Below are 25,078 nucleotides of genomic sequence, written 5' to 3' on the forward strand. Positions count from 1 at the left end.
GTTTTTAAAAATTCTTCTTCTAGTATATTCTTTCATATGTAATGGTGAAAAAACAGTCATTCATTCATTCATTCATTCATTCATTCATAGTCAGTAAATGCCAAATGGGAAAATTAGTTTGCAATGAAACTGAGACTCTTCCTAGGGTAAGAGATCTTGAGGCCAAAAATAATTTTCACATGCTTGACAACACAAGAGTGTTTTCTTGTCTCGTGTGTATCATTCTGGTCAAGGTAATGGCCAAACAAACTCCTACCTGACCAATCCTATTACATAGTCAAGGAAGAGGCCCAGGAAAAGGATGAAAGCCCGACAGATGCCTGTAAGCACATCACTGCATGGAAGAGAAGAACACTTGTGTGGGTTTCTCAGGCCTGCTGGTTTGTTTCAGTGTTGTTTAAAATGAGGGCCAGCCCATTTTCTGTCATGCTGTATACAGAAAGGTGGAGTGCAAAGTCCTCAGTCTTTCTACCTTGGATAGAAACACTATCTAGAAGACAACTGCAGCTGCAGGAGAGGGAGGAATTCCAGAGGCAGCCAGAGAAGGGAAACTGAACTCTATGGGTTATCTTTGCTCAGGTTGCTAGCACCCTAATCAATACATATACAAGGATAGACTCTATAGATCATAAAGGTCAAAATATCAGAATTAAAATTTGTATTGCTATCAAACGAACATAGACACAGTGAATCTATTCTAAAATAAAGACAACAGCACTGTCCAGATGGAACTTAGCACATAGCATGCTCACCATGATAGGACCTAATTGTACTCTTTGATGGATTAAAAAAATAAAATTAATTGAAGAAATAGAAATATGTGACTAGGGGCGTGACTGTGTTAGGAGGTATATGCATTGTTCCGGGCTGGTTCTCCTGGGAGGTAATGGGAATCTTTAAGGGTCTCTCATGGCAGGCTTCTCACATTCTCATAGGGGATTGTGAGATCTGGCTCTCCTTCCCTCTCTGTTTATGAACTGAGCTGTTTTACTCTGCTATGCACTCCCAACCATAGTAAGCAGTATTAATCCAGGCCCCTACACAACGGGGCCATTCAACTATGGACTGAAAACCCCCAAAACAGTGGGCCAAAACCAAAGCATTTCTGTTTGCAATTTGATTATATCAAGTATTCATTATAGCAATGGAAGTTCTCTAATACTTTATGTATGCTTTAAAATTTCTATAATAAGGGTGAAGATTCTATAATTTCTAGGGCTGGTGGTAAATTCTGCGCATACTAATTTAGACACATAAACTGACAGCTTACATAAAAATCTGAAGTTGCTCGACTGCCTCACTAGTTATGTCCTGCTACACACTCAGACAAACCTTGCTAGAACAAGCTTGAAATTGTGATTTGTTCTTCTTCATCAATGCAATAAATTAAACTATTTAATATTAAATAATGCTAGATTGAACATTCTGTAGAGAATTTTTATATTTTCATTCCTATATTTTGGTTTTTATCCTTCAACTGCTGAGGAGAAAAGCAATTCCCTCAGAAATCAAGGTATCAATTCTTAAAAGTCTGTCAAATATTGTCAAGACATTGAATCTATCCAGATGTTCACTGTAGATGAATAAGGAAATGTAGTGTATGCATAGAATATTAAGGATAGCCTTGTCTGCCATCAATGGGAGGAAAGGCCCTTGGTCCTGTGAAGGCTGGATGGCCCAGTGTAGAGGAATGCTAGGGCAGGGAGGCAGGAGTGGGTGGGTGGGGGAGCACCTTCATAGAAACAGGGGGAGAGTGATGGGATAGGGGGTTTGCAGAGGGGAAACCTGGAAAGGGGTAACATTTGAAATGTAAACAAATAAAATATCCAAAAAAAAAAAAAAAAAAGAATCTTCAAAAAGGACACTATATGGATGAATCTTAATATTTACACTAAGTGAAATAAATGTTAACCCTCCATGATTCCATTCATATAAAGTATCTAAAGTAGTCAAAACCATAGAAACAAAGTAGAAAAGTGGATCTCGGGGCAGGGAGAGGGAAGGGGTTTGGAGCTTCAGTGTTTCAGGACAGAAAAATTCTGGAGGTATGACTGAACACTTCAAAAGAGCATGCTGGGCCAATGGGAACTGCATCTTTACTACAATTTTTAAAAGGTATTAAATTTCAGTACAAAAATTTGGAATGTTATTGCCTTTTGAAAATTTATATATTTAATTCTGTATTTTATACACAAATGTAAGTGGTTACCACTTATGTGAAATACCATATGCACATTTGAAAAGCTGGTGGTATCCCCCAGAGACATATACCTGCCTACTAGTCACCAACTCCAATTCTTATACTTTATAGAAGCTCACACAAGGCTTGCTTCTTTAGTTCCCAGTTCCTGGGGTCTCTAGATTCCCACAGGCGATTGAGTAGCCCTCTATGAAGTGAGCTCTGCACTCACTGCTCCAATAATGAACGATGAGATTACACATGAATTTAAGTTTTGTGCTCGCCAGTGACATATCTTAAAATTCTTAGGCCATGTACTCACTGACTGCACTTCTCAGAATTCCCATTTTATCAAAGTTTTAAATTACAGTGATTAATAAGATCCACATAATTTCCTTTAAAACACCCAACATTAAGTATGTGTAAGTTGATTTACTATAAACTATTGCACGAAGAGACCGTTCAAATAATGTAATACAATAATGTGGGTCATACCTTAGTAAGAGCTTGGTAAGTTTATTATAGGGCAGCCACTAACAGTATGACCTGACCCAAGATTTAACAGAGCAATGTCCTTAACTGATGAACAGAGAGCAGCACCTCCCCTTCCTAACATTAGCCTCAGTGAGGCCCTGGTTGCACTGATGCACTTTCATGTTCACTACAAAAGAAAACATTTCTTCTCCTGTTCTATGGTACATTGGAATATAGACTATTTTAAGCTGAAGGAAACCTTTTAAGAAAAGTAGAAAAGCAGTAAGACCTCTGACTAGGAATGGACATTAGAAATTCTCTCACCAACCCCACCCAGCAGGCCACATAACCCAGGGAGGCTACTCTCTGACTTTTCCTCTCTTCCTTTGAAGATGTTCATATTGGGGTGTGAGGCCTTATATCTAAATAGAAGAAATGTTACAAAGAAAAACCCAGAATCTGATCCAACAGGCTGGGCCAGGTGTCCTTCAACCTGCCCCACCCCCTGTCCACATTCCTGCCATTAAATCACACCCTCATCATCTAATGCTTACAGATGACAGTCCACACATACAGTTTCCTACTGGCCTGCATTCCTGAGGGCTCCTACGTTCCATCAAACTGATGTTAGACAAGTCTGCCATGCTCTTCTTTGTTCATCTGTCTTCTCATTAGAGAGGGGGTCAAGCCCTTTTAATGGATGGTAAAAAGCTCGTTTTCTTTCCTGAATCACTTAGGAAAGAAAACTATATTTTGTCTCAAAAAATAAAACAGAACATTTATTTTTGTGGTGGTCAGGAAAAGTAAGACATTTTTGCTATGTGTATTTGATGGACAATTTTGTGTTTTCACTACATATCTTTGTCCACCAATGTTAAACAAATATATTACCCACATACTAAGCAGGAGAAGAATATGACCAAAGCACCAAACAGAACATTTAAAGCAACAGAAGAAAAAAAAATCGGAGACATCCAACTAAAGAAACTGGCCACTTCATTTAGTATTTTTATTAAACTAGGATGATGACGACTTACGTACTAAAAATAATGGTTCTCATTAATAACTGAATCCTAGTTACCTACCATCTCCAGCTGATTCTTCAATAATGCAGATTTTAACGCCCTCCCTTAAAGATGATAATATTCTTTATTGTCCTTAGACCATTAGATTGGCCTGTGGGATGTCTTTTAGAGTTGCTGTAGGAGATTCCAGTCTACTGTGCAGTGCCATCTCTAGGCATTTGGGCCTGGCCTACAGATGAAAGACAGCTGACTGTGAGTCTCGGAGCAAGAAGCAGTGCTCCTCCATAGTGTCTGTCAGCCCCTGGCTCCAGGTTCTCACAAGCTCCTGCCCTGCTTTCCCGAGGTGATGAACTGTAAAGTATGGGATAAAAATTAACCCTTTCCTCCCCAAGTTGCTTTAGTCGAGGTGTTTATCAGAGCAACAGAGAGCAAGCGAGGATAGATATCAGTGATCTTGCTTTAGTAATACAATTATTGTTATTGGACAAGAAGCATTTTTAAACATGCTCAACATCCTTAGTGGTTTGGGAAATGCAAATTAAGCCTCCTTTGAGATTCCATAGTACCCAGAGTTAGAATGGGCAGCATCAAGAAAACAAGCAGCACCCAATGCTGGGGAGACGTAGAGAACACGAGCCACAGTCACTGTTGTGGGAAGGCAAACTGGTGCATGCACGTTGGAAACCAATGTGGATGCTTTGGAAGAAGCTAAAAATAGACTTCCACATTCCCTAGCACTGCACCTACACGAATAGGGACAGTACTCTATAGCCTACTGTAGACAGACTTTCACATACAAGTGTGTTAATGACCTAGTCACGACAACAAGGAAGTGGAATCACCCTAGATATCTATCAATTGATGACTAGTCATTAAATAAATGCACAACATATATAATAATGAAATTTTGTTCCAGTTTTAAGAGAAATAAAATTTATAGGAAAGTGAATACTTTCTCTCATGTGCAAATACTAGCCTGTAACTTATATATGTGTGTTCACATGGCAGTGAGAATGGAAGGCAAGAACAGTAGAAAGGGGCCTGTGGTATGCATGGGGCAGCAGAAGGAACACAACAGGAAAAGAGAAAGGAGAATTAAAGGAGTCCAAGTGCTAGAGACATTTAAGGGACACAAAAAGAACTGACGACTAACGATACAAGAAGATGACATAAGGCAATCAGATACTTAATAAATTCATCAAAAAATTAAAAACAACATAATGACTTTGATTGGAGGTGCCCTGTGTGGATAAAACTATGCCTAGAAGCCACTAGTTACTGAACAGGAATCCCAGTGCTACCTCCCAAAACTTGCTGGCCACCAAATGCCAAAACAATCCAGGCACCCGCCTCTGCTATTGCTGTCCTCCTGAACCCAGAAAGACCGTATGCTGAAGATACCACATGCTTATGCAACAGGACACAAGAGATCAGAGAGGGGCTGGGCTGGACCCTTCCGTCCTGCTCACAGTGCCAAAACTACAGCATTGAAATATAAATTGATATAATGACTTACTTCTGGGTAACAGATCATTGAAAAACCTGCACTTTATATAGATATCACATAAATATTTGTATGATACTTTGTGAAGATAATGTTTTACTTTCTAATATAAACATGGGTGATTCAATACTAGTGTTTTTTCTTCAGTTGAAAATGAAGCCTATTAAACTTTCAGCTCTATGAGGGCAGATATTGTCTTCTGCTGTTGACACACAGAATATTGTCAAACATATTAATGACACACAGGGAAACACATCAGCACACATGCTCAGAAGAATTAAGAGTCAACTGAACAGCTGATACACTGACAGTTGCTTCCTTTCATACCACAGATAAAGCTAACCTATAAGAAACAGCTGCTGTAGACTCCTCTTGTAAACTTGTTTTCATTCTACTTTGATGAACTCTTTGGAGAAAATAGCTATCCCAGTTTTAAAAAAGTTGTTAGAGAGGAAAATAAATCAATCCACCATTATTTCTTATTTAGTCAACGTAAGTACATGATGGTATTCTGGGACAATTGGTCAAAGTTATAATCAAAGTAATGATCAGTGTACCCTTCCACAAGTGAAGAGTTCTAAGCATGAGAGCCTTAGATGATTAGGATTCCTCCAAGAACACAGGAGGTGCACTTACACATCAGTAATAATGAGGACTGTCCTGGCAACTTATGAGTCTGGAACTTGGGAGTCTAACAAGAAAGGCAACTACATTCTTTTTCGTCCTACTAACGGCACCCGTCAGAGAGCCCGCACAGTACATCTGAAAGCTGGAGACATTCTCACCTCTTGTGTGCGTATTTATTCCACAAGAACATTCAGATATGGTTCATTTTGTGATCTCAAGAGCATTTGGTTATGAATATGTTACAATAACAAATGCTATCATATGGATTGGAGGATAAACCATAGTTACCATGGTAATTTTTAGAATGAAGACTTCCAGTTGCCCTCCTGCTTCTGACTCTCTAAGCGCTGAGCAGTCAGTACCCCTGGTCTCATTTACTGTCACTTTCCTGTCCCATGCACAAACGTTAAGAAGCTCCTAAGGAAAAGCTGCAATGTCTTTCCAAGAGTAGTAGAAATATTACAAACCTCCGTCAGCTGCTTCAGCTGGTCTTTATTTGCACTTAATTCTTCAGATAGTTCATTCTTCTTCACTTGTAGTTCATAGATTTCCTTTCTTAATGGATTTACTAGCTCATAGAACCGAATCTTTAAAAAAAAAAAAAGAAAAGTAAAATAAGCAACCCTGAATCCAAACTTGAATTAAGCACTGTCACTCGCACGCAGCAGGCTGTCCTGCACTGCCACTCGCATGCAGCAGGCTGTCCTGCATTGTCACTCGCACGCAGCAGGCTGTCCTGCACTGTCACTGGCATGCAGCAGGCTGTCCTGCACTGTCACTCGCACGCAGCAGGCTGTCCTGCACTGCCACTCGCACGCAGCAGGCTGTGTCCTGCACTGCCACTCGCATGCAGCAGGCTGTGTCCTGCACTGCCACTGGCACGCAGCAGGCTGTCCTGCACTGTCACTGGCACGCAGCAGGCTGTCCTGCACTGTCACTCGCACGCAGCAGGCTGTCCTGCACTGTCACTGGCATGCAGCAGGCTGTCCTGCACTGTCACTGGCATGCAGCAGGCTGTCCTGCACTGTCACTGGCATGCAGCAGGCTGTCCTGCACTGTCACTGGCATGTAGCAGGCTGTCCTGCACTGTCACTGGCATGCAGCAGGCTGTCCTGCACTGCCACTCGCACGCAGCAGGCTGTGTCCTGCACTGCCACTCGCACGCAGCAGGCTGTGTCCTGCACTGCCACTCGCACGCAGCAGGCTGTCCTGCACTGTCACTCGCATGCAGCAGGCTGTCCTGCACTGTCACTCGCATGCAGCAGGCTGTCCTACACTGTCACTGGCATGCAGCAGGCTGTCCTGCACTGTCACTCGCATGCAGCAGGCTGTCCTGCACTGCCACTCGCACACAGCAGGCTGTGTCCTGCACTGTCACTGGCACGCAGCAGGCTGTCCTGCACTGCCACTCGCACACAGCAGGCTGTGTCCTGCACTGCCACTCGCACACAGCAGGCTGTGTCCTGCACTGCCACTCGCACACAGCAGGCTGTGTCCTGCACTGTCACTCGCACGCAGCAGGCTGTGTCCTGCACTGTCACTCGCACACAGCAGGCTGTCCCGCACTGTCACTCGCACACAGCAGGCTGTGTCCTGCACTGTCACTCGCACACAGCAGGCTGTGTCCTGCATGGTCTCACTTTCTGCCGTTTACTTACTCTGATTCAACTGTGGTAAAACTAGTAATTGGAAATTTTTGGAAATATTTCAAATAATTTTACTAAGATACACTGCTATAATTGTTTTTGGCTGCCTTTTTGTAATGACTTATATAATCTTCACCACAGATACACATATATAGGAAACAGAATACGCTGCCAAACACTCAGTACTACTCACTAGCAGACTTGGAATGCATTCTCCACTGATCTATCAATAATAAATCTAATTAAATTTATATATCAAAATGCCCTGCAGACTTAACTGAACTCCCTGTCCTTCATCCCCATTTGTTTTCTCCGAAGCACCTGTAATACATTCCACACACTCCATCGCTAAGTCGCTGTTTGTCAGGTTCTACACCAAAGTAAGCGCTAGGAGGGCAGGGATTTCTATCTGGGTCCTATACTGCTCTGTCAGCCTAAATATCACTTTGATTAAGAGAGAAATAAATTTCATTTTTTGCTCTCATCCCAGGCTCTTGGTAACTTCCCACCACGTGGCTGCCCTGTGGTTGTCAGGGGTCCTGAGAATGAATCACAATGATAGGAGAACTGTTTCCACTCAATCCAGACCTCTCCTCACTCTTCATTCCTGTTATACCCCAAGTATCCCACCCTATAAGGTTCTAAGAACCAATAAGCCATCAATAAGGCAGGAACAAGCAATTAGGAATTACTTACTACATATAAGGCATCTAACCAAGAAGTCCTTAATACATGATTTCACTGCAGAAATACCCAGTCTAGTAAGAGGCAAGTATTCAAGTTGGTTCTTTAGGTAGTAAAATCTATATCAGTCAATTAGTTAGAATAATATTTCATGCAAAAGTATATAAGAATAGTAAACTAGAAAGCAAAAATGTATATACTTTATATCTACCATGAAGCTTCAGCGACAGCACTTACAATATTTCTTTTAGACAGTATATGTGGGCAGAAAAACTGTAACTGACCCATTTAAATCAAAAGTTGGACAACAAGCTATCATATGGTTTTCTTCAAGTCGCTAATCCAGAATCCCTGGTCCACTGAGAACCATTCCAGCAAGATAGTAGGTGGTATTCCGCATTTACAAAGGCTCAGTGAGCATTGTGCTTGGCATTTAACATGTTTTACATACTCAGTCTTCACAACAGAGAGATATATTACTAGCTTTTATAAATGAGGAAAAAAGGAAGGCTCCCAGTGTAAAATCATACCTAACAAAAAAGCAAGAGCTGTCAGTGCAGGCGTTGGGCATTTCTGGCTCTTGCCCTTTTCCCTGTTCTTAATTCTTTTAGGGAATTCACAAAATAAAAAGTATTTTCACAGTAATATTAGGTATTATTTTGTCCAACTTAATTCTTGCTTTCTCATTCTCTATATGATATATGATGATGACACTGGGACTTTTAAAGCAAATGGATACTGTATCTAATTTTGTATTTATATTTATTTGTTTTTAGGGGAGGTCTTGCTTCACAGCTGAAGCTGGCCTCCTTGAGCCTTTGGGTTCAAGAGCTCCTCCTGCCTCAGCCTTTCCAGCAGCTGGGACACACACTGTTAGAGCACCAGCACACCCAGCACTTCTTGTGCTTAATCTGTTTCCCTAAGGTTTAATTTCAAGTATTGCAAGTGTTGATGGATACGCCCATACAAACAAAAGCTCTGTAGTCTACAAGGGGTTGCTGAGACCAAACGGACTTGAGACTCATGCCAAACATTAAGCCCAAGTACGAGTTTCTTTAGGAAAACTAGATTCTGAACTAATCTATACCAAGACTCTGCACCATTGTTACCCCCTAATAATCATAAACACTCCACTCTCACCCACTAGCCCTAATTAATTCCAGACAATACTAATCTGGGTCATCCTAATAGTTTCCCTTTGGAAACTATTATAAACCACTATAAAATAACTCGTTTTGCAGACTATCAAAGTCACTGAAATTTTGGACTTAAATAGTCTCTCCATTTTTTAAGATTAAAAAATATTATCACTTGGGTGTTTCAAAAGCAATACTCTTTGGGTAAGGTAAGTCTACACTTGCCCCTGGATGACCCAGAAACGGAGAGTCAGAGTAAGATTAAACAAGACTACCCCAAAGAGAAAAAAGGCTTGGAAATCCACAAAGGAAATAAAAGAATACTTGAACAGTGCAGAGAAAAAGACAGAGCATGGACTGCTAAGAAGTGAGCTGAGAGGCTGGGGAGTTAGCAGTTGGTCATGTGTCTGCCAGAAGCAGGACAACTTGAGTTCAATACCCAAACCCCACAGAAGAAAGCCAGCAGTGGTGGCACACAGTCATTATCCCAGTGCTGAGAAGGTGGGCAGGCAAATCCCTGGGCTTCACTGTCCTAATTAATTGGCAAGCTCCAGGTCATTGAGACTCTGTTTCAAAAATCAATGAATGAACGAACAAATGAATAACAAGGTTATGCCTGAGTAATACTGAAGGCTGTCCTGTGGCCTCTACTGCATGCACGCCCATGTGCACACACACCAGCACACATATATAATACATATAAGCTTACTATAGCTTCACCCTAACAGCTGTCTAATAGGAGAGGGTGGGTGAGCAAAAGTGGCTTCCGTAAGGTACACCAAATAAATGTCAGCAGTCGTACCCCCAGGATAAGCCCAAAGCCCCCAAGAACCTCAAGTCAAACTAAGGGATTTAGTGGGACACTCATTCCTACAGCAGTGGGTCAGCAGTGGAGAGAAAACTCTGTTGTCTTTCTATATGACTTAGTGGGTGGCAAGTGACAGTCATCTTGAGACAAGACCCACTGTTACAAACTCAACTACCCTAGGGACCTAAGAACTTAAAGCCCACCGGCCAGGGAGGCTCAGTTTAGTCGGCCACAACACCAGGATGAGAAAAAGCCCACGAGGGCAAGCAGTAGTGGACAACAAGGTGAGTGGACGCTGATTAGAGGAAAGTATAGGCAGCCGGAGGCTTGGTTCAGGCAGAGAAGTGTACAGAGAAATTCAGTCTTGCCCTCAATGGCCAGGACCTATCTCAACTAAGAAGAGTCCCAGAGTTAGCAGCTCTGGGTCTGATGCCGACGGATATATCACTCAACTGCCGAAGCCACTGATGTCCATTCACTACTGTAGAGCCCAAGAACTCTGAAGGTCCAGTAGTGAAGCTGATGCCAGAGCTATAGCCCTCCAACAGGATCAAACGCTACAGGTCAGGCAAGTACAAAGACAGGTTCTCTATCTCTGCAGACCTGCTGTGGCCACACTACTAACACCCCTGGGAGACATCTCCCACACCAGAAGGTAGGATTGGCTTTATCTAGCGAGACTGAGAGAAACTGCCTCCCAAAAAGTACAAAGTATGGCCAGGAGAGGCCTATGGCATACAAAGAAAATCTACCCAGTAAAGGAAGGAGATACCTGGCATCTGTCTAGGATAGTGTCCTGATATGCATTAGCTACAGGAAAGCCTAGAGTCCACATGCGCAAGTCATTGTGTCTCCACAGTCGCCCTTTTTGTTTTTTGTTGTTGTTGGCTTTTTTGTTTGTTTTTGGCTTTTTGAAAAAGGGTTTCTCTGTGTAGCCCTGGATGTCCTAGACCTCACTCTTTAGACCAGACTGGACTTGAACTCAGAAATCCACCTGCCTCTGCCTCCCAAGTGCCAGGATTAAAGGCGTGTGTCACCACTGCCAGGTATCCTTTTTGTTTAATCTTTTGTACTACTGTGATTTCCCTCTCCCCTTTTTTGGTACATCTTTTACGTTGTTTGTTTTTTGTTTTACAGCATTAAAAACTATTTTTGAATCCTACAAATATGTATCTAATTTTTTTACATATGGTTTCATTAGGCCATATATATATAAGAAGACAAATATGTTTTCTCTCCTATGTGGAACCCACTTTAAAATTAAATGTGTGTAACTCCAAACCTAGAAGGGGGTGGTGGGGGGAAGAATTCTTCGGTGGAGTGGCAACTAGAGGGGTAAGTGCTCACATGTAACAGGAAGGAAGTGAACTGCTTATGGGAGGGAGGAAGCATCTGGAAGGAGGTCAGGAGGCAGGGCGGTCTCAGGGAGAGGAGGATGAGCAACAGCAACACGTGTGTCATAAACACACCAAAAGGTAATGAATTACTTTGTATGCTAACTTAAAACATAAACATGAAAAACATATATAGAAAGAATGTCTCTATAAACATGCCAAGCTAATTTCAGTCTGAGATTAGATGGAGCTTTGTTCTTTGTTTACTGTTTTTGTTTTTCTGAGACAGGGATGGCTTCCAGCTCACTCCAGAGATCCTATCCCCAGATCTTGAGGACTGAGATTACAGTATGTGTTACTACCCTGAGCTTTGGAGGTTTGTCCAGATGATGCATGACACTTACAGATACATATTCAGGAATAGAAAGTTGATCTTCAGGAAAGGATTTTAGCTTCACATACTGCTCTTCTGTCAGCTCAAAGTCTCGCAGATTTCGACGAACATCCCCAGCCTTTTCTCTTAGCTGATGATTTGTCTCTTCCAGTTGCTTTTGTCTCAACAAAATGGTTTCCATTTCTTGTTTCATTAGTTCTTGGTATTTTCTACATTAAGAGAATTTATGGCAAGCTTTAAAATCACTGAGACTTTTCTCAGAGTTTCATATAGTATTATTGGCTACCATCAGTGCTGATTTATGTATGCAGTTAAATATGAAGTAGCAAATCCATACAGATTAGTAAAATATATAATCTCAAATTATTAGAGAATCAACATTCTTAATAACTTAAAAAATTCAAATCACAAAATTATACATTGGCTCTGCTAGAGTAGTGGTTCTCAACCTGTGGGCTCATGATTCTTTTGGGGGCATTGAATGACCCTCTTAGGGATCACCTAAGACCCTTAGAAAATACAGATTTTACATTATAATTCAAAACAGCAGCAAAATTAGAGTTATGAAGTCTGAGCCATGCTGGCAGTATAGAGACTAGAAGCTGACTCTAGAATGTCCTTCTCAGCTGCATCTAGAGTCAGCTTCCAGTCTCTATACTGCCAGCATGGCTCAGACTTACTTTATCGGGTTCAGTGTTATTTATTGTATTAAAGAGATGCAGTATCAGGTGGAAGAGAAATGGAAATTAGTAACTAGGGTCCAAAGCCAACACAGAAGGCTTTAAAACTTTAGCACAGAAGTTGTCAGTGTTCCTGATGCTCTGACCACTTGATATGGTTCCTCATGTTGTGGTGACCCACCCCTAAACAAAACCTTATTTTCGTTGCTACTTCATAACTCTAATTCTTGCCTGTTCGTTTGAGATAAGGCCTCACCTAGTCAGAGTTGGCCTCCAACTCATTATGTAGCCAAGGATGACCTTAAGCTCTTGATCATTCTACCTAGTGTTCGGGTTATATGTGTGTGCCACTACACCAGGCTTAATTCCCACTTGATAAATATATACCTACCTGACATAGGCATATTAATTGTGTTTGTGTATGTATGTGTGTATACACACACACACACACACACACACACACACACACACTTATATATCAGTGAAATTCAATAGCTGGGATAATCCAGAATGTTTTATAGAGTGAATGAAGAAAACGTTTATGTACATACCAAGTTGTGGTAAATTTAGAAAGTTCTTTCTGTAATTTATAGGTTGCTTATACAGGCCAGTATTTGTTGAATGAATATTAAATCTTAACTGTGTATTTTATATACCGTTATAAAGCAACCTACTCTTTGGTGGTCTAGCTGTGAAGATAAGCATATTTAATTTAAAATTTCTCTACTATAGCCTATAGCAAAATGCATCAGCAAAAATAAAATTACTTTTAGTTGATAAACAGATGTTAGGTTTTTGTGAAAAACTGTCTTACTTGGCATCTTTCTGTTGGATAGTCAACTGATTGTCTAATCGCAAAGTCAGCAGCTGCTTCTGGTGAAGGGCGTCATTAAGTTTTTCCTCCAGCTCTTCAATCTGAACAGAGAGGATCTAGTAAGTTCTAAGTTCAGCTTTCAGTTAGCATGACAACAACAACAACAACAAAACAAACCACTCAAAAGAAACAGAACAGGAGTCCACAAAGATTCTGGGTTGAGGCTACTGTCTTATAGATGTTTTTGCCAGGCTATGATTGCCATGATTCTCCCCTAACTTACCCACAAAGCTCATTCAGACAGAAACTTCTTGTAAGCACTCTGCTCATACTGGTAAATCACGAGTTAACCTGAGCACTGCACATCCTCTAGTGACTTCCATGGAGGTGACAACAGAAACACCCAGAACAAAACAAGTGACTGCTCAATTCACTTATCTCATAGTTTCTGAATTAAAAAGAAAAAAAGGGGGGCTCTGTTGACATGCCTGTCTGGCCTACTATATGCTTCCTCACCAATTTCCTTTTCTGATACTTCACAAACTTCCACATCTTCCTTTATCTGACCTTTAAAATGTATAACAAAAGTATACCACTTTCCAGTCACTTTCTTTGTAAAAAACTCTACTGTATCAGAGTACACTCCCAGAGATCTTTGCCAACAAGTTCCGCTGTGACTAACTGAAAACAACACATGGCTCAGCCCATATAAATCTTACAGTTCCCTTATGTCCTGTGCTATCTGTTAACCCCTGCAGACTTGGTCCTGTGCTAGTCTATGCATTCCTTTTCCCTTCCTTTCAATCCAGACAGTTCTTGTTTCTCCATTAAAAAGTAGATGAATTTAACATCATCCTTCTTACATCAAGCTCCCTTTCTCCTAGATCATCTTTACCATGAAGCAAATACATCCAGCCTCCTATGTACAAAACAACAGCACTACCTTGATCTCATCACTCCTAGGCTATAATAGCATTTCCCTGCTATCTTTCAGAGTAAAGCTTCAATATACATTTGTCCCACACTATTCCAGTGGAACTATTCTTGTCCAAGTCTGTACTGCTCAATCCAGAGGTTTCACTTCAGTGGACAAAATGAGGTTAGACAGTTAAGCACTATATGTGAGACACTAGTCAAAGTACTACAACCCAGCAGTAACACAGTACAAAGTGTGTCCTTGCTCTTAGGGTCCTTGTAGTCTATTAAAAGACACTAACAAAGTGGGCTGGTGACATAGCTTGGTAGGTAACTGCTTCCTGCCAATCTTGATGACCTGAGTTAGATCCCTGAAACCCAAACAGTGGAAAGAAAGAACCAGCAGTTATGGTCTTAAAATATTTCCACTCTCCTCTTCCAAGATGTACCCTGGGCCTTAGGTACACAGCGGTTGTCTCATAGATGTATCAGTTGGGTTGAACTCCCCAAGGTCAGTTGTTTTCTGCATTTTGACTAATTGTGGTCTGCTGCAAACCATTTATTCATCTGTGGGTTCATAGATAAGTTGTAATGTAGCTAGAAATTATAGCGGTTTAGGGACATGGTTATAATGGGTTCTCCTCTAGGTATATGGCTTCACCAGCCAAGGGTTAGGTGCCTATGCGTATAGTATTAGACATGAAAGTCCTTCTACTAAATGGGCTGCAACCCAGTTAGATGGCTGTTGGTTACCTCCTGATTAAGTACATATTTCAGATATCTTGCCAAGTAAGAAGCCTTGAATTTGGGGGCGAGGAGGAGGGAATACATTGGAGGAACTGGAGCGAGGAGAGAGGAGGGAGAATAAAGCACATAGAGAAGTCAGATTTGAAATTTTCAAAAGTTAAGTTAAAAATGGGGGGGGGGGGAATCAACTCTTATGAGTCCTTGAACTCTGTATGTGTTCTACATGTGCTCTATAGTATGTGTGTTCTCAGAACACAAAATAAATGTAAGAGCGAAAGAGAGAAACAAAACCAGTAGATCTATATGTGTGGGTACATGTACATGTATAATTTGGTATACAAAGGAATGAAAAATAACATTACTATTTCATTAATATGTATTGTGTGCTTATTAAGTGTCTGTATTCTCTTATCTCTACTTCCCTATATGGTAACCTAGTCACCAATGTTATAGGAGTTGGGGGGGGGGGGGCGCGTCTAGGGAATGCTTAGGTTACACAGACAGTGTGCCCAGGACAGGAGTGATTGCCCTAATGAAAAAGACTGATGGAGAAAACTAGCTGCCCTTCAGTCAGGCAAGGACCCAGCAAAAGATATAAGACCCAGAACAGATCAAGAACTCACAACCGCTCCTGGATAGCTCACCCTCTATACTGTGAAAAGAAATTCTGATTCCTAAATTCCTGTTCCAGGAGCTCAAATAGAGCAAGGCAAGAATAACAGCTCTAACCTTATGTGCTCAGCTGGCTCAGTCATTAATGTGAAATGCTATTTCTTGACTTTGTTAAAACCTGGAGGTTTTGGAGGGGCACCATTAAGAAATTGTTCTTTCTTCCTCATGTATTTTCCTCATGGGTAGACACATGTCTAGCAGGTTGAAAGCCCTGGGTTCAAACCAATCATTTCAGAAATAAGTAAATAACACAATTTTAAAGCAATACTTTATTTTATGATTTATTTAACTTTTATGAGTTTGAATGTTTTGCCTGCACATATGTATGTTTGAGTCTGGTGCCTTTAGTGGCCAGAAAACATTATTGAATCCCCTGAAACTATGGGTTCTGGAATTTGAACCCACGTTGTATGGTAAGTGTAATAAGTACAGTTAACTGTCTAGCGATCTCTCCAACCTTCTCCTTTTTACTATTAAGTTGTATGAGTGTGTGTGTGTGTGTGTGTGTGTGTGTGTAAGCGCACGTGCGCATGCGTGTGCATGCCATGGCAACTTTCATGAGTTAGTTCTCTCTTTTCACTAGACATCCCAGAGATGGTACTCAGGTCCCCAGGCTTGTATGGTTAAGCATTTTTACCCATGAAACTATCTCATTGGCCCAAAAGAAATATATTATCTTCTAGTAGAAAAACACTGATGCTTCTTAATATGCCTAGCATATTAATTACCACAGAGCTAAAACAGAAGACCAAGTTAACAGGAGGAAGTATCATGAAGACAAAAGCAAACTGCTGGACAGAGGGGCTCTGCAGGGGAGCTGCGATGGAGAGTAAAGCTGGAAAGTTCACTGTCAGAAACAAGTAACTGTCTTAGGAACAGAAGAAGTAACTGCAGAAATGTCTGAAGTCCGTCACTATTTCTTAGGACTCGCTTAATCTCTACCAGGTAGTCCCTGAACTATCCGGGGACAAAATAACTACACAAGACCAAAATACAAGAACTAGTTCACCTTTGCTAAAGGATAACACATTTGCTAAGGACAATGGTCACTTAAGTCTCACTTGTATGACACAGTAACTCTCAGACACACAGGGACTGTGTAGGAAGGTAACAAGAAAATCAGACTTCTAAAGAAAGGACAATTCAGATTCAACGATACAATTATGATCTTGATTCTTCTTATCAAACCAGTCAGTCACAGAAATCTTGGCTACAAATTACTCTTAAGAAAATACATATTCTACTAGTGCCACACTTTAAAAATTGAGCCTTTAAAAGTAACTCATTAATATATTTAAAACACCCCATTTTAATATGCAAAGTGCAAAAAGGCAATATTAGAAAGAAAATGAAATATACCATTTAATTTCCAATTATATATATATGTATGTATACACACACACACACATATATATATTTAATTTTTTTTAAGATAGAGAAGTCACATAGTCCTGGCTGCCCTAGACCTCACCATGTAAATCACGATGGCCTAGAATTCAGAGATCCACCTGCCTCTGCTTCCACGTGCTGGGATTAAAGGCATGTGCAACCACACCCAACCTATATACCAACTTATTTTTTTTCTTTTCAGTTTAGAGATAATAAGGCACATTAACAGAATTTGCATCTGACCTTACCTTTGTAAGATAGTCCATTTTCAAGTTGTCGATCATCATGTTTTTTTGGGATAGCTCGATTTTTAGTAACTGAATATTATGAAGTATTTCTTTTCTTTCGATTAACTGCCTGGTGATTTTGACTTTACCCTCTCGCTCTTCTGATGAGGAAACATCATCTGTGTGAATGGTTGTTTCTAAACTAATATCTTCAGATTCCAGAGAACTGGAGATATTTACTTTTTTTGATTCCTTGGCAATTTTTCGAGACATTTTGTTATTTGAATCAATCTTCTGTAGAATAAAAAGAAATACAGTTAAATATACAAAAAACCTACTACAGGGCATGCAGTGCATTAATGAGACACCAAAGACTGCCAAAGTCATTAGGTATTGAAAGGTCCCAAATCTAAGATAGATTAGTGCTATGAATTATTGCTCAAATCAAACACATTCACTAAATCCTATCATGAACTCACCCGTGTGTCCTGTGTGTGTATCTTGGGGGCAAGAATCTTACTTGAAGGTAACAGAGGTAAATAAAGTCATGTAAAATAGAAAGGATAGCCCTATAATAACAAGTATTCAAACTCAAGGAGAGGTTGATTTTTGTCAGTGTAAGTTCTCATTAGAAGTAGTATTTAAATCTGGACAGACACAGGAAAAGGTTTGTATGTTGGTGGAGGGTTCATAAAGCAAGAGCAGAGGAGACATCAAGACTTACATGCCAGGTTTAGTTTTGCAGGTAAGGCATCACTGAAAAATTTGAAAAGAGGCTCACAGTGAAACAAAAGCGTTTTTAAATAACTTGAAAAACAAGAGGTTAGGAGAGTAAAAACTCGAATATTCTAAATAAATGGCACATTTTAGCCTTCACAAAGATTTTGGTATCTCCTTTGTTTAAATACTACACGATTTAGTGAAATAGTTACAGAATTAGCTATTTCAGATTTTCTAAGGGGAACGCTGAGGAACGAGGTGTGTGTGGTGGTGGGAACAGGAAGAGCTACAGTACAATCCGCCTCTTTCCTTTTGAAAGGGAAGGGGTGAAAAGAAAAGGTAAAATAAAAAAACAAATCCTCGCGTGAGTTACAAAGGACCAGGAACTGGCTTCTCCCTCTTTGGCTAAGAAATCTATAAATTCTAAACTTGATACATTTTAGCATCTTTGCACCGCGCGTGAAAGAAAGGGAGACAGATTCCTGGAAGCTACCTCTCAAGCGTCAGTAACTCCGCGTGGAAGGCTAAAACCACCTTCACTTCGGACACTTGGAAGAACCACTGGCGTCTGCAGTCAGCAGCCCAGGCTGCAACCCCTCAACAAGTATCTCGGGGCTACCGGACCGTTAGGAGCGGTCACCAAGACAACCACCCTCCCTGTCCCAGAAGAAGTCGGAAGAACTTGGGGCGCACAGGTACCCAAGCGCACTGTTTCCCGGAAGCCAGTCGGAAGCGGTGCAGGCTGGGAGCTGCAGTCCAGAGGAAAGCCCCGCCCACATATGGGCAAAATGACCTACACTCGCCCAATCACCGCGACCGTCCGGGAACTAACGTGCATCAGTGTTTTCTCGCGAGACGTGAAACTAACAGCTCGCGGGAAGAGGCGGAAATACGAGTTGGAAGCGGCTCCGTTTCTTGTCTGACGCCTTTTCCGTCCGAGTTTTGTAGCGGTCGGGATTCCGCCCTTGTCGGGATTCCACGCCGCGAGACAAGATGCTCAAGTCCAAAACGTTCTTAAAGAAGACCCGCGGGGGCGGCGTGGTGAAGATCGTGCGCGAGCACTACCTGCGGGATGACATCGGCTGCGGGGCGCCGGCTTGCTCGGCCTGCGGCGGGGCGCACGCGGGTCCCGTCCTGGAGCTGCAGCCCCGCGACCAGGCGAGCAGCCTCTGCCCGTGGCCGCACTACCTTCTGCCGGACACCAATGTGCTGCTGCATCAGGTGCGTGGACGCTGGGCCGCGTGGTGACGAGGGGGCGTGGCAGATAGGGACAGTGGGGACCGGGGAGGCGTGTCTTGGGATGGAGAGGCAAGTACCTTGGCCACCCTCGCTTCCAGTTATCCAGGCCGAGGTACCTTTCCCTAACGTTGCCTTATTTATTTATATTTTTTCGGTTCTTGGAGTCGTATTTTTAGACACGTTAATTTTCTAACCCCTGGTGTCTCTTCTACTTTAGATTATAAATGCCTGGAAGCCGGGGACCTGGGCTTCTGTGGCCTCCAGATTGCGACCCCCAGGCAGCTTGTAAGTGCCTACGAACAAAAATTGTGTGGGCCAGCGTAATTTATTTATTAGTAGCTTCGATATTGCAAACTTTGGTGGTCCGATTACGGGTGCTTCATCATCTCATGTCTATAGGGTCCAGTGACGTTGTCACGTTTTCTACAGCAAAGTAACACTTTAGCCTAATGGAGAGTCAATATTTTAAACTGTAACAAGAATTTAGGCTTGACAGAAACAAGTTATAACTGAACACTAGGGGAAAAGTTAACATTTTGCTTTTGTTTTTAAGATTGATGTTCTCGAGGACCCTGCCATCAGGAATGTCATTGTGCTACAGACAGTCCTGCAAGAAGTGAGGAACCGGAGTGCCCCCATATATAAGCGGATCAGGGATGTGACTAATAACCAGGAGAAGCATTTCTATACGTTCACTAATGAGCACCACAAGTAAGTCTCACAAAAATCACAGGGTTACCGAAATTCAAAACAAACTTCCTGGGAATAATTTATCAAAAACCGTCTGTAGCTTCCTGTGCTGTTTGGTTGTTACCTAGCTCTGTGCAAGACAGTGCTATGTAGGTCTCACAGTGTTCGTGAGGTCATACCCAAAAACAGGATCCAGTGGCTAAAATAGTCCCTTTACCTCTGAAATACTCCCTTTAAGTTGTGTCTATTGAGTCGAGTGAAAGATTCTTTGGAGATAAGAATCGCCTGCGTTCCTGCAATACCATATTATGTTAGTAACAAATATAGGATGAAAATGGGGCAGTTTGGCTCAGCCATTAAAAGCACTGACTGCTCTTCTAGGGGTCTTGAGTTCAATTCCCAGCAACTATGTGGTGGCTCACAACCATCTGTAACAGGATCTGATGCCCTCTTCTGGTGTATCTGAAGACAGCTACATTGTATTCATATACATAAAATAAATAAATAATTCTAAAAAAATGTGGGAGTTTGTGAAAAAAATTAAAAATGCAAATTTATGATTAATAAGCTTTATCTCACATCTGATTTATTGAAATTGGATTTCTAAAAATAATTTGTTATAATTCAGGTTCATGACCTTTGTGCACTCTCAGAGCATATGGATCGTCTATTATAACAAATAATATATAATGTGTATCTATGATGCTTAGTCACTTTCTCCGCTTTGACATTATTAACATTTTTGAACCGAGTAGATTTTGTTGTATGGAATTATTTTATACATTGTAGGTTCTTAGCAGCATGTCTGGCCCATGCCAAGGATGTGCGTTCACCCATCAGTTCCAAGGTTAGTGAGCCAGAGTGTTTCTAAACATTGTCATGTGCATCCCATTTTTACATCTTGGAACTAAGTTTAACCAAATTTAAATTTTATGTTCATATGATTTACTGGTAAGCTTAGCTTTATTAAATTTGTAACCAATGGACCATTTATCAGAATAGTTATGAATGTGGCGAGCACATTTGTAGAGGCGCAGACATGTTGCACCTCTGAGAGCATTAGTAGGTAGAGTGAATGGGAGGGAGTAAAGCCATGCTAAAGACAGTGGCTTTGAAGAACAGACTGAAAGAACTATACTAGTGCACTTTTGTGTTTGGGACTTACTGTTTGTCTTGTCAGTTCTGCACAGCCTTTGTTGTTGATTTGGTGATTACCATGGATGATTTTCCTGGATTATCTATTGATTAACCATTGAATCACATGATCATTGAATCACATGATCATGTAGTCAGTCACACTACAAACTTTAGCAATTGCTGTTATTCTATGGTTTGTTGAGTGAAGTTTTATGTAGTCTTCAAAGTTTTATTAATTCTTCCTACCCTATAAAGTATTATTTAATACCATGGTTTAAAGAATAAATTCAGGGCTTAATATCTTCTTTTCATGAAATGAAACTTTGAGTTTCTGTATTTTCCCACTAATAACACAATTTTTTTCTCAAGAAAATTATCTTGAAAACTTTAAAAGGATCTCAGTAGAATTGTTCCCTGGAATGTGAGCATATAAATTTAAGTAGAATGTGTATGCCATTTATATGTTTCACATTAGTGGCTGTTGAACATTTATGTCCCAGAAGTTTTTACACTACGGGCTAACTTTTCTTTTGTGTTTTTCTGTCTTTTTTTACATTTAGAGACACCTACATAGAACAAGAACAGGGAGAGAATGCCAATGACAGAAATGATAGAGCCATCCGAGTAGCAGCAAAATGGTACAATGACCACCTGAAAAAGATGTCAGCAGAGACTCAGCTACAAGTTATCCTGATAACAAATGACAAGAAGAACAAAGAAAAAGCTGTAGAAGAAGGAATACCAGCTTTCACATGTAGGTCTGACTGTAGGCGCTTTTATGGGTGTTTGCAATTGTATATAAAAATTAGGATCGGACCACATGTCCACATGACACATAATTTCATTGTCTGTGATTTCATGTGATCTTTTCGAAACAAATGGTTTTCAGTTTTTAATGTGAGTGACTTTTGCTTACATATATGTAGAAGTCAGAAGCAGGTATTGGAAACCCTGGCACTGAAATAAGGGATAGTTGTGAGCCACCATGATGGTGCTGGGAACTGAAAGCAGATCCTCTGCAAAGCAGCAAGTGTTTTTAACTGCTGGGTCATCAGTCTTTTTACATTTTAAATTTCTCAGTGAGCCGATAAGTAAGCAAGTTGTAGATAGTGGCTGTTAGGTTGTTCCTCATTGTTTGCAGTTGATGTAGTAAAAATTCGAGTGCACTGGACCCATTGGTCTGTTTCAGTCACTATCACATAGTTGGCATGGTGTTTGTTTCATTTATTAAAAATGGCAGGTATCAAACAAACAAAAAGCCGGGCAGTGGTGGCGCACACCTTTAATCCCAGCACTTGGGAGGCAGAGGCAGGTGGATTTCTGAGTTCGAGGCCAACCTGATCTACAGAGTGAGTTCCAGGACAGCCAGGGCTACACAGAGAAACCCTGTCTTTAAAAAAAAAAAAAAAAAAAAGCAACAACAACAAAAAATGGCAGGTATACTGTCAAAACAGGATCATCATGTTTCCTCATGCCCAGATGAAATGCCAGGCCCTTGAATTTAAAAATAGAACTTTTTTTTTTAGGTGAAGAGTACGTAAGGAGCCTGACTGCTAACCCTGAACTTATAGATCGTCTTGCCTGTTTGTCTGATGAGATGGTATGTTGCAGTACACTCTGTTTTGAAAATATGAAAATATAAAAATAACCATCTTGGGATGTTGGGTTATAGTTACCATATTTAAATTTAGAACATGCCAGTGAACTAGACTAGGAACAGAGTTAGGTTATAAACAAGAAAATTCTGATTTGCTAATTAGAATGTCATTGCTGAATAAATTGGCTTTTTAAAATTGGGCTTGACACCTAGTACCTGTGTGTGTTGAATTAAAAACAATGAAATGAAATCATGGTTCATTTGTGAATAATTTAGTAGTTTGATAAAGTGGCCACCCATGCATACAGCGTGAAGCATAAACGAGGGCGATGGAGTCATACGGAAATACATAATTTCACAGTAGGCCGGTAATGGGCAGCTAGAATCCTTCTGTTGCTCAGTAAGTTTTCAGTCTAGTGATGACCTAAGTAAAGGTCTATTATGAAGTGAAATAATAGGATTAAGCTCTGTACATTAAATATCAGGCTAACCTAAATAAAGGGTATCTAAGAGGGAATTGGAGAACAGAGAGTTGTGATCAAAAAGGTAATTTATATAGAAGGCTGTTCTAATGGCAGTATAAGACAGTATATTGAATCAGTGCAAAGATTGGAGACTGGGGGATAAGTACACAGTTACTATAACAGACAGTTTGAGAAAGACCACAGGAGAAATTCTTCAGTGTATGTGCATATACACATATTTATTAATAATTATACCATTATTAGAGAGATGAATAAAATATAATATGAAGCATTCATAAAATTCTTGTCTTGTTTGGCACATAGCTACGGTAAATGTAAATGATGACTATTGGTCATAAGAATTCACAAATGAAAACTGCAGTGATACTAATCAGGCCCAAAGTCTCAGTGAGCTGTGCAGTTAGCGTAGCTATTCTGAGCTGCGGCACCTTTTTTGGTTTTTGAGACAGGGCTCATCTTTGTAGCCATGGCTGTCCTAGAAGTTGCTCTGTAGATCAGGCTGGCCTCAAAATCATAGAGATTCTACTGCCTCTGCCTCTTGAGTGCTGAGATTAAAGCCATGTGCCCAAGCCATGTGCTAGCAGCGTCCTTATCAAATATATTTTGAAGCACTTATCTACCACTATAAAAAATAAGCACGACTCAAGGGACTGGAGTGTTTCATACCTGATTGCAGGATAGCTGTTGGTACAGAGGTAGCTGTCTATCTAATAGGACATGATACATGCATCTTTAAACAGTTTTCCCCACATCCTGTTTGTCTTTAGCTACCTACTTTACAAAACTAAGGAATGCTGGGTGATACAAGCTGGACTGGCCTTTTGGAGTATATGTTCTGGCGTACTCTAATAACTAGTTACTAGTTGCATGTAGCTGATTAAATGTAATTTAAATATAAAATCCATTATACACATTTCAACAGTTGAAGAGATTTGTGCTTAGTGGCTACCATGTTGAAAATCAGTAAAAAATTTCACTTTCTTTACAGCAAGTTATTTTAGATAGCAGTGGTCTAGAAAAATGTTCTGCTCTGTTCATTTAAATTCAGTTGTATATTTTATATGTGATTTTTAAGTTGTATGATACTTGTAGAAACAATGTCTTAAACAGACTTTTGATTTGCTTGTTTCATAGAATGAAATAGAAAGTGGGAAAATAATATTTTCAGAGCATCTTCCCTTAAGCAAACTTCAACAAGGCATAAAATCTGGTTCATACCTTCAAGGAACATTCAGAGCTAGCAGGGAAAATTACTTAGAAGCTACAGTGTGGATTTATGGAGACAAAGAAGATGAAAAAGAGGTAAGTGTAAATAAATACCTTTAAAAATTAAAAAACAAATGTATTGTTGTGTATAACTGTGGGCTTTTCTACCTAGTCTTTTTGTTCCCAGAAATAGCAACTCTGAGAGTAGTTATTTGTTAATAAATTCCTAGGCCATAACCTTTTTCTTGTTTCCCGACAACCTCGTAACTTATTTATCCTATAGATTATTCTATGTCTTCCACACGGTTAGTTAACACTCCTCGGGTTTATGTGACTGTCCCATAGTTTGAGTGAATGTCCCATGTGCCTCACTTTGTCCTGGATTCCTCTTGCTCAGAATTGGAACTACCTCCCTATTTCCTGTCTAAGCTCATAGACCATAGCTGCTGTATGTCAGGTGATACACCCGTATATTACACAAGAGATTTTCTACATTTTCCTCTTTTAGTCCAATGAAAGGTATTTTCTTTTGCAGTAATAAACTATATACAATAATAACAATTATTAAAACTATCAGGTAAGATTGTATTCACAATGTCTAGTTCATTTGTATTTGGCAACTTTGAAGAAAGTACTCTACATCTATCCTGTCTTGGTGAGTTAGAGTTCCATACCTAAATCATTTTATATCAAAACTTGTATTTGTAAACCCAATAATAACTTCTTAGATGTACAAACAGTCCTAACCA

The 25,078-nt window shown here is 40.4% G+C and overlaps 2 protein-coding genes across 7 annotated transcripts in view; one reads left to right on the top strand and one right to left on the bottom strand.

Moving 5' to 3' along the window:
* Nucleotides 1–18,913, bottom strand: part of Pibf1 (progesterone immunomodulatory binding factor 1) — a 159,803-nt gene extending 140,890 nt beyond the window's left edge. For 2 of the 4 annotated variants that reach the window (XR_013109239.1, XM_076930668.1), the window contains exons 1-5: nt 18,469–18,704; nt 17,277–17,549; nt 13,306–13,406; nt 11,822–12,020; nt 6,277–6,396 (exon numbers count right to left, since the gene is read on the bottom strand). Coding sequence is in view for 3 of the 4 variants with exons in the window: in XM_076930668.1 (XP_076786783.1) it covers nt 6,277–6,396; nt 11,822–12,020; nt 13,306–13,406; nt 17,277–17,528 (672 nt within the window). In the remaining variant the exon portion in view is untranslated. Of the gene's footprint in view, nt 1–6,276; nt 6,397–11,821; nt 12,021–13,305; nt 13,407–17,276; nt 17,550–18,468; nt 18,705–18,772 lie in introns of those variants that run through there. The other 2 variants (XM_076930667.1, XM_034499270.2) reach the window with 2 other exon arrangements.
* A 55-nt stretch (nt 18,914–18,968) lies between these two features.
* The window catches only part of Dis3 (DIS3 exosome endoribonuclease and 3''-5'' exoribonuclease), a 30,302-nt gene continuing 24,192 nt past the window's right edge, over nt 18,969–25,078 (top strand). Inside the window, exons 1-6 of one of the 3 annotated variants that reach the window (XM_034498289.2) lie at nt 18,998–19,196; nt 19,432–19,499; nt 19,768–19,925; nt 21,602–21,795; nt 22,568–22,641; nt 24,258–24,425. In XM_034498289.2, coding sequence (XP_034354180.1) covers nt 21,702–21,795; nt 22,568–22,641; nt 24,258–24,425 — 336 coding nt within the window. In that variant the 5' untranslated portion in view covers nt 18,998–19,196; nt 19,432–19,499; nt 19,768–19,925; nt 21,602–21,701. Of the gene's footprint in view, nt 19,197–19,431; nt 19,500–19,767; nt 19,926–21,601; nt 21,796–22,567; nt 22,642–24,257; nt 24,426–25,078 lie in introns of all 3 variants that reach the window. The other 2 variants (XM_034498290.2, XM_034498288.2) reach the window with 2 other exon arrangements.

The sequence above is a fragment of the Arvicanthis niloticus genome, chromosome 3 (genome assembly GCF_011762505.2).
Source record: "Arvicanthis niloticus isolate mArvNil1 chromosome 3, mArvNil1.pat.X, whole genome shotgun sequence".
Classification (NCBI taxonomy): domain Eukaryota; kingdom Metazoa; phylum Chordata; class Mammalia; order Rodentia; family Muridae; genus Arvicanthis; species Arvicanthis niloticus.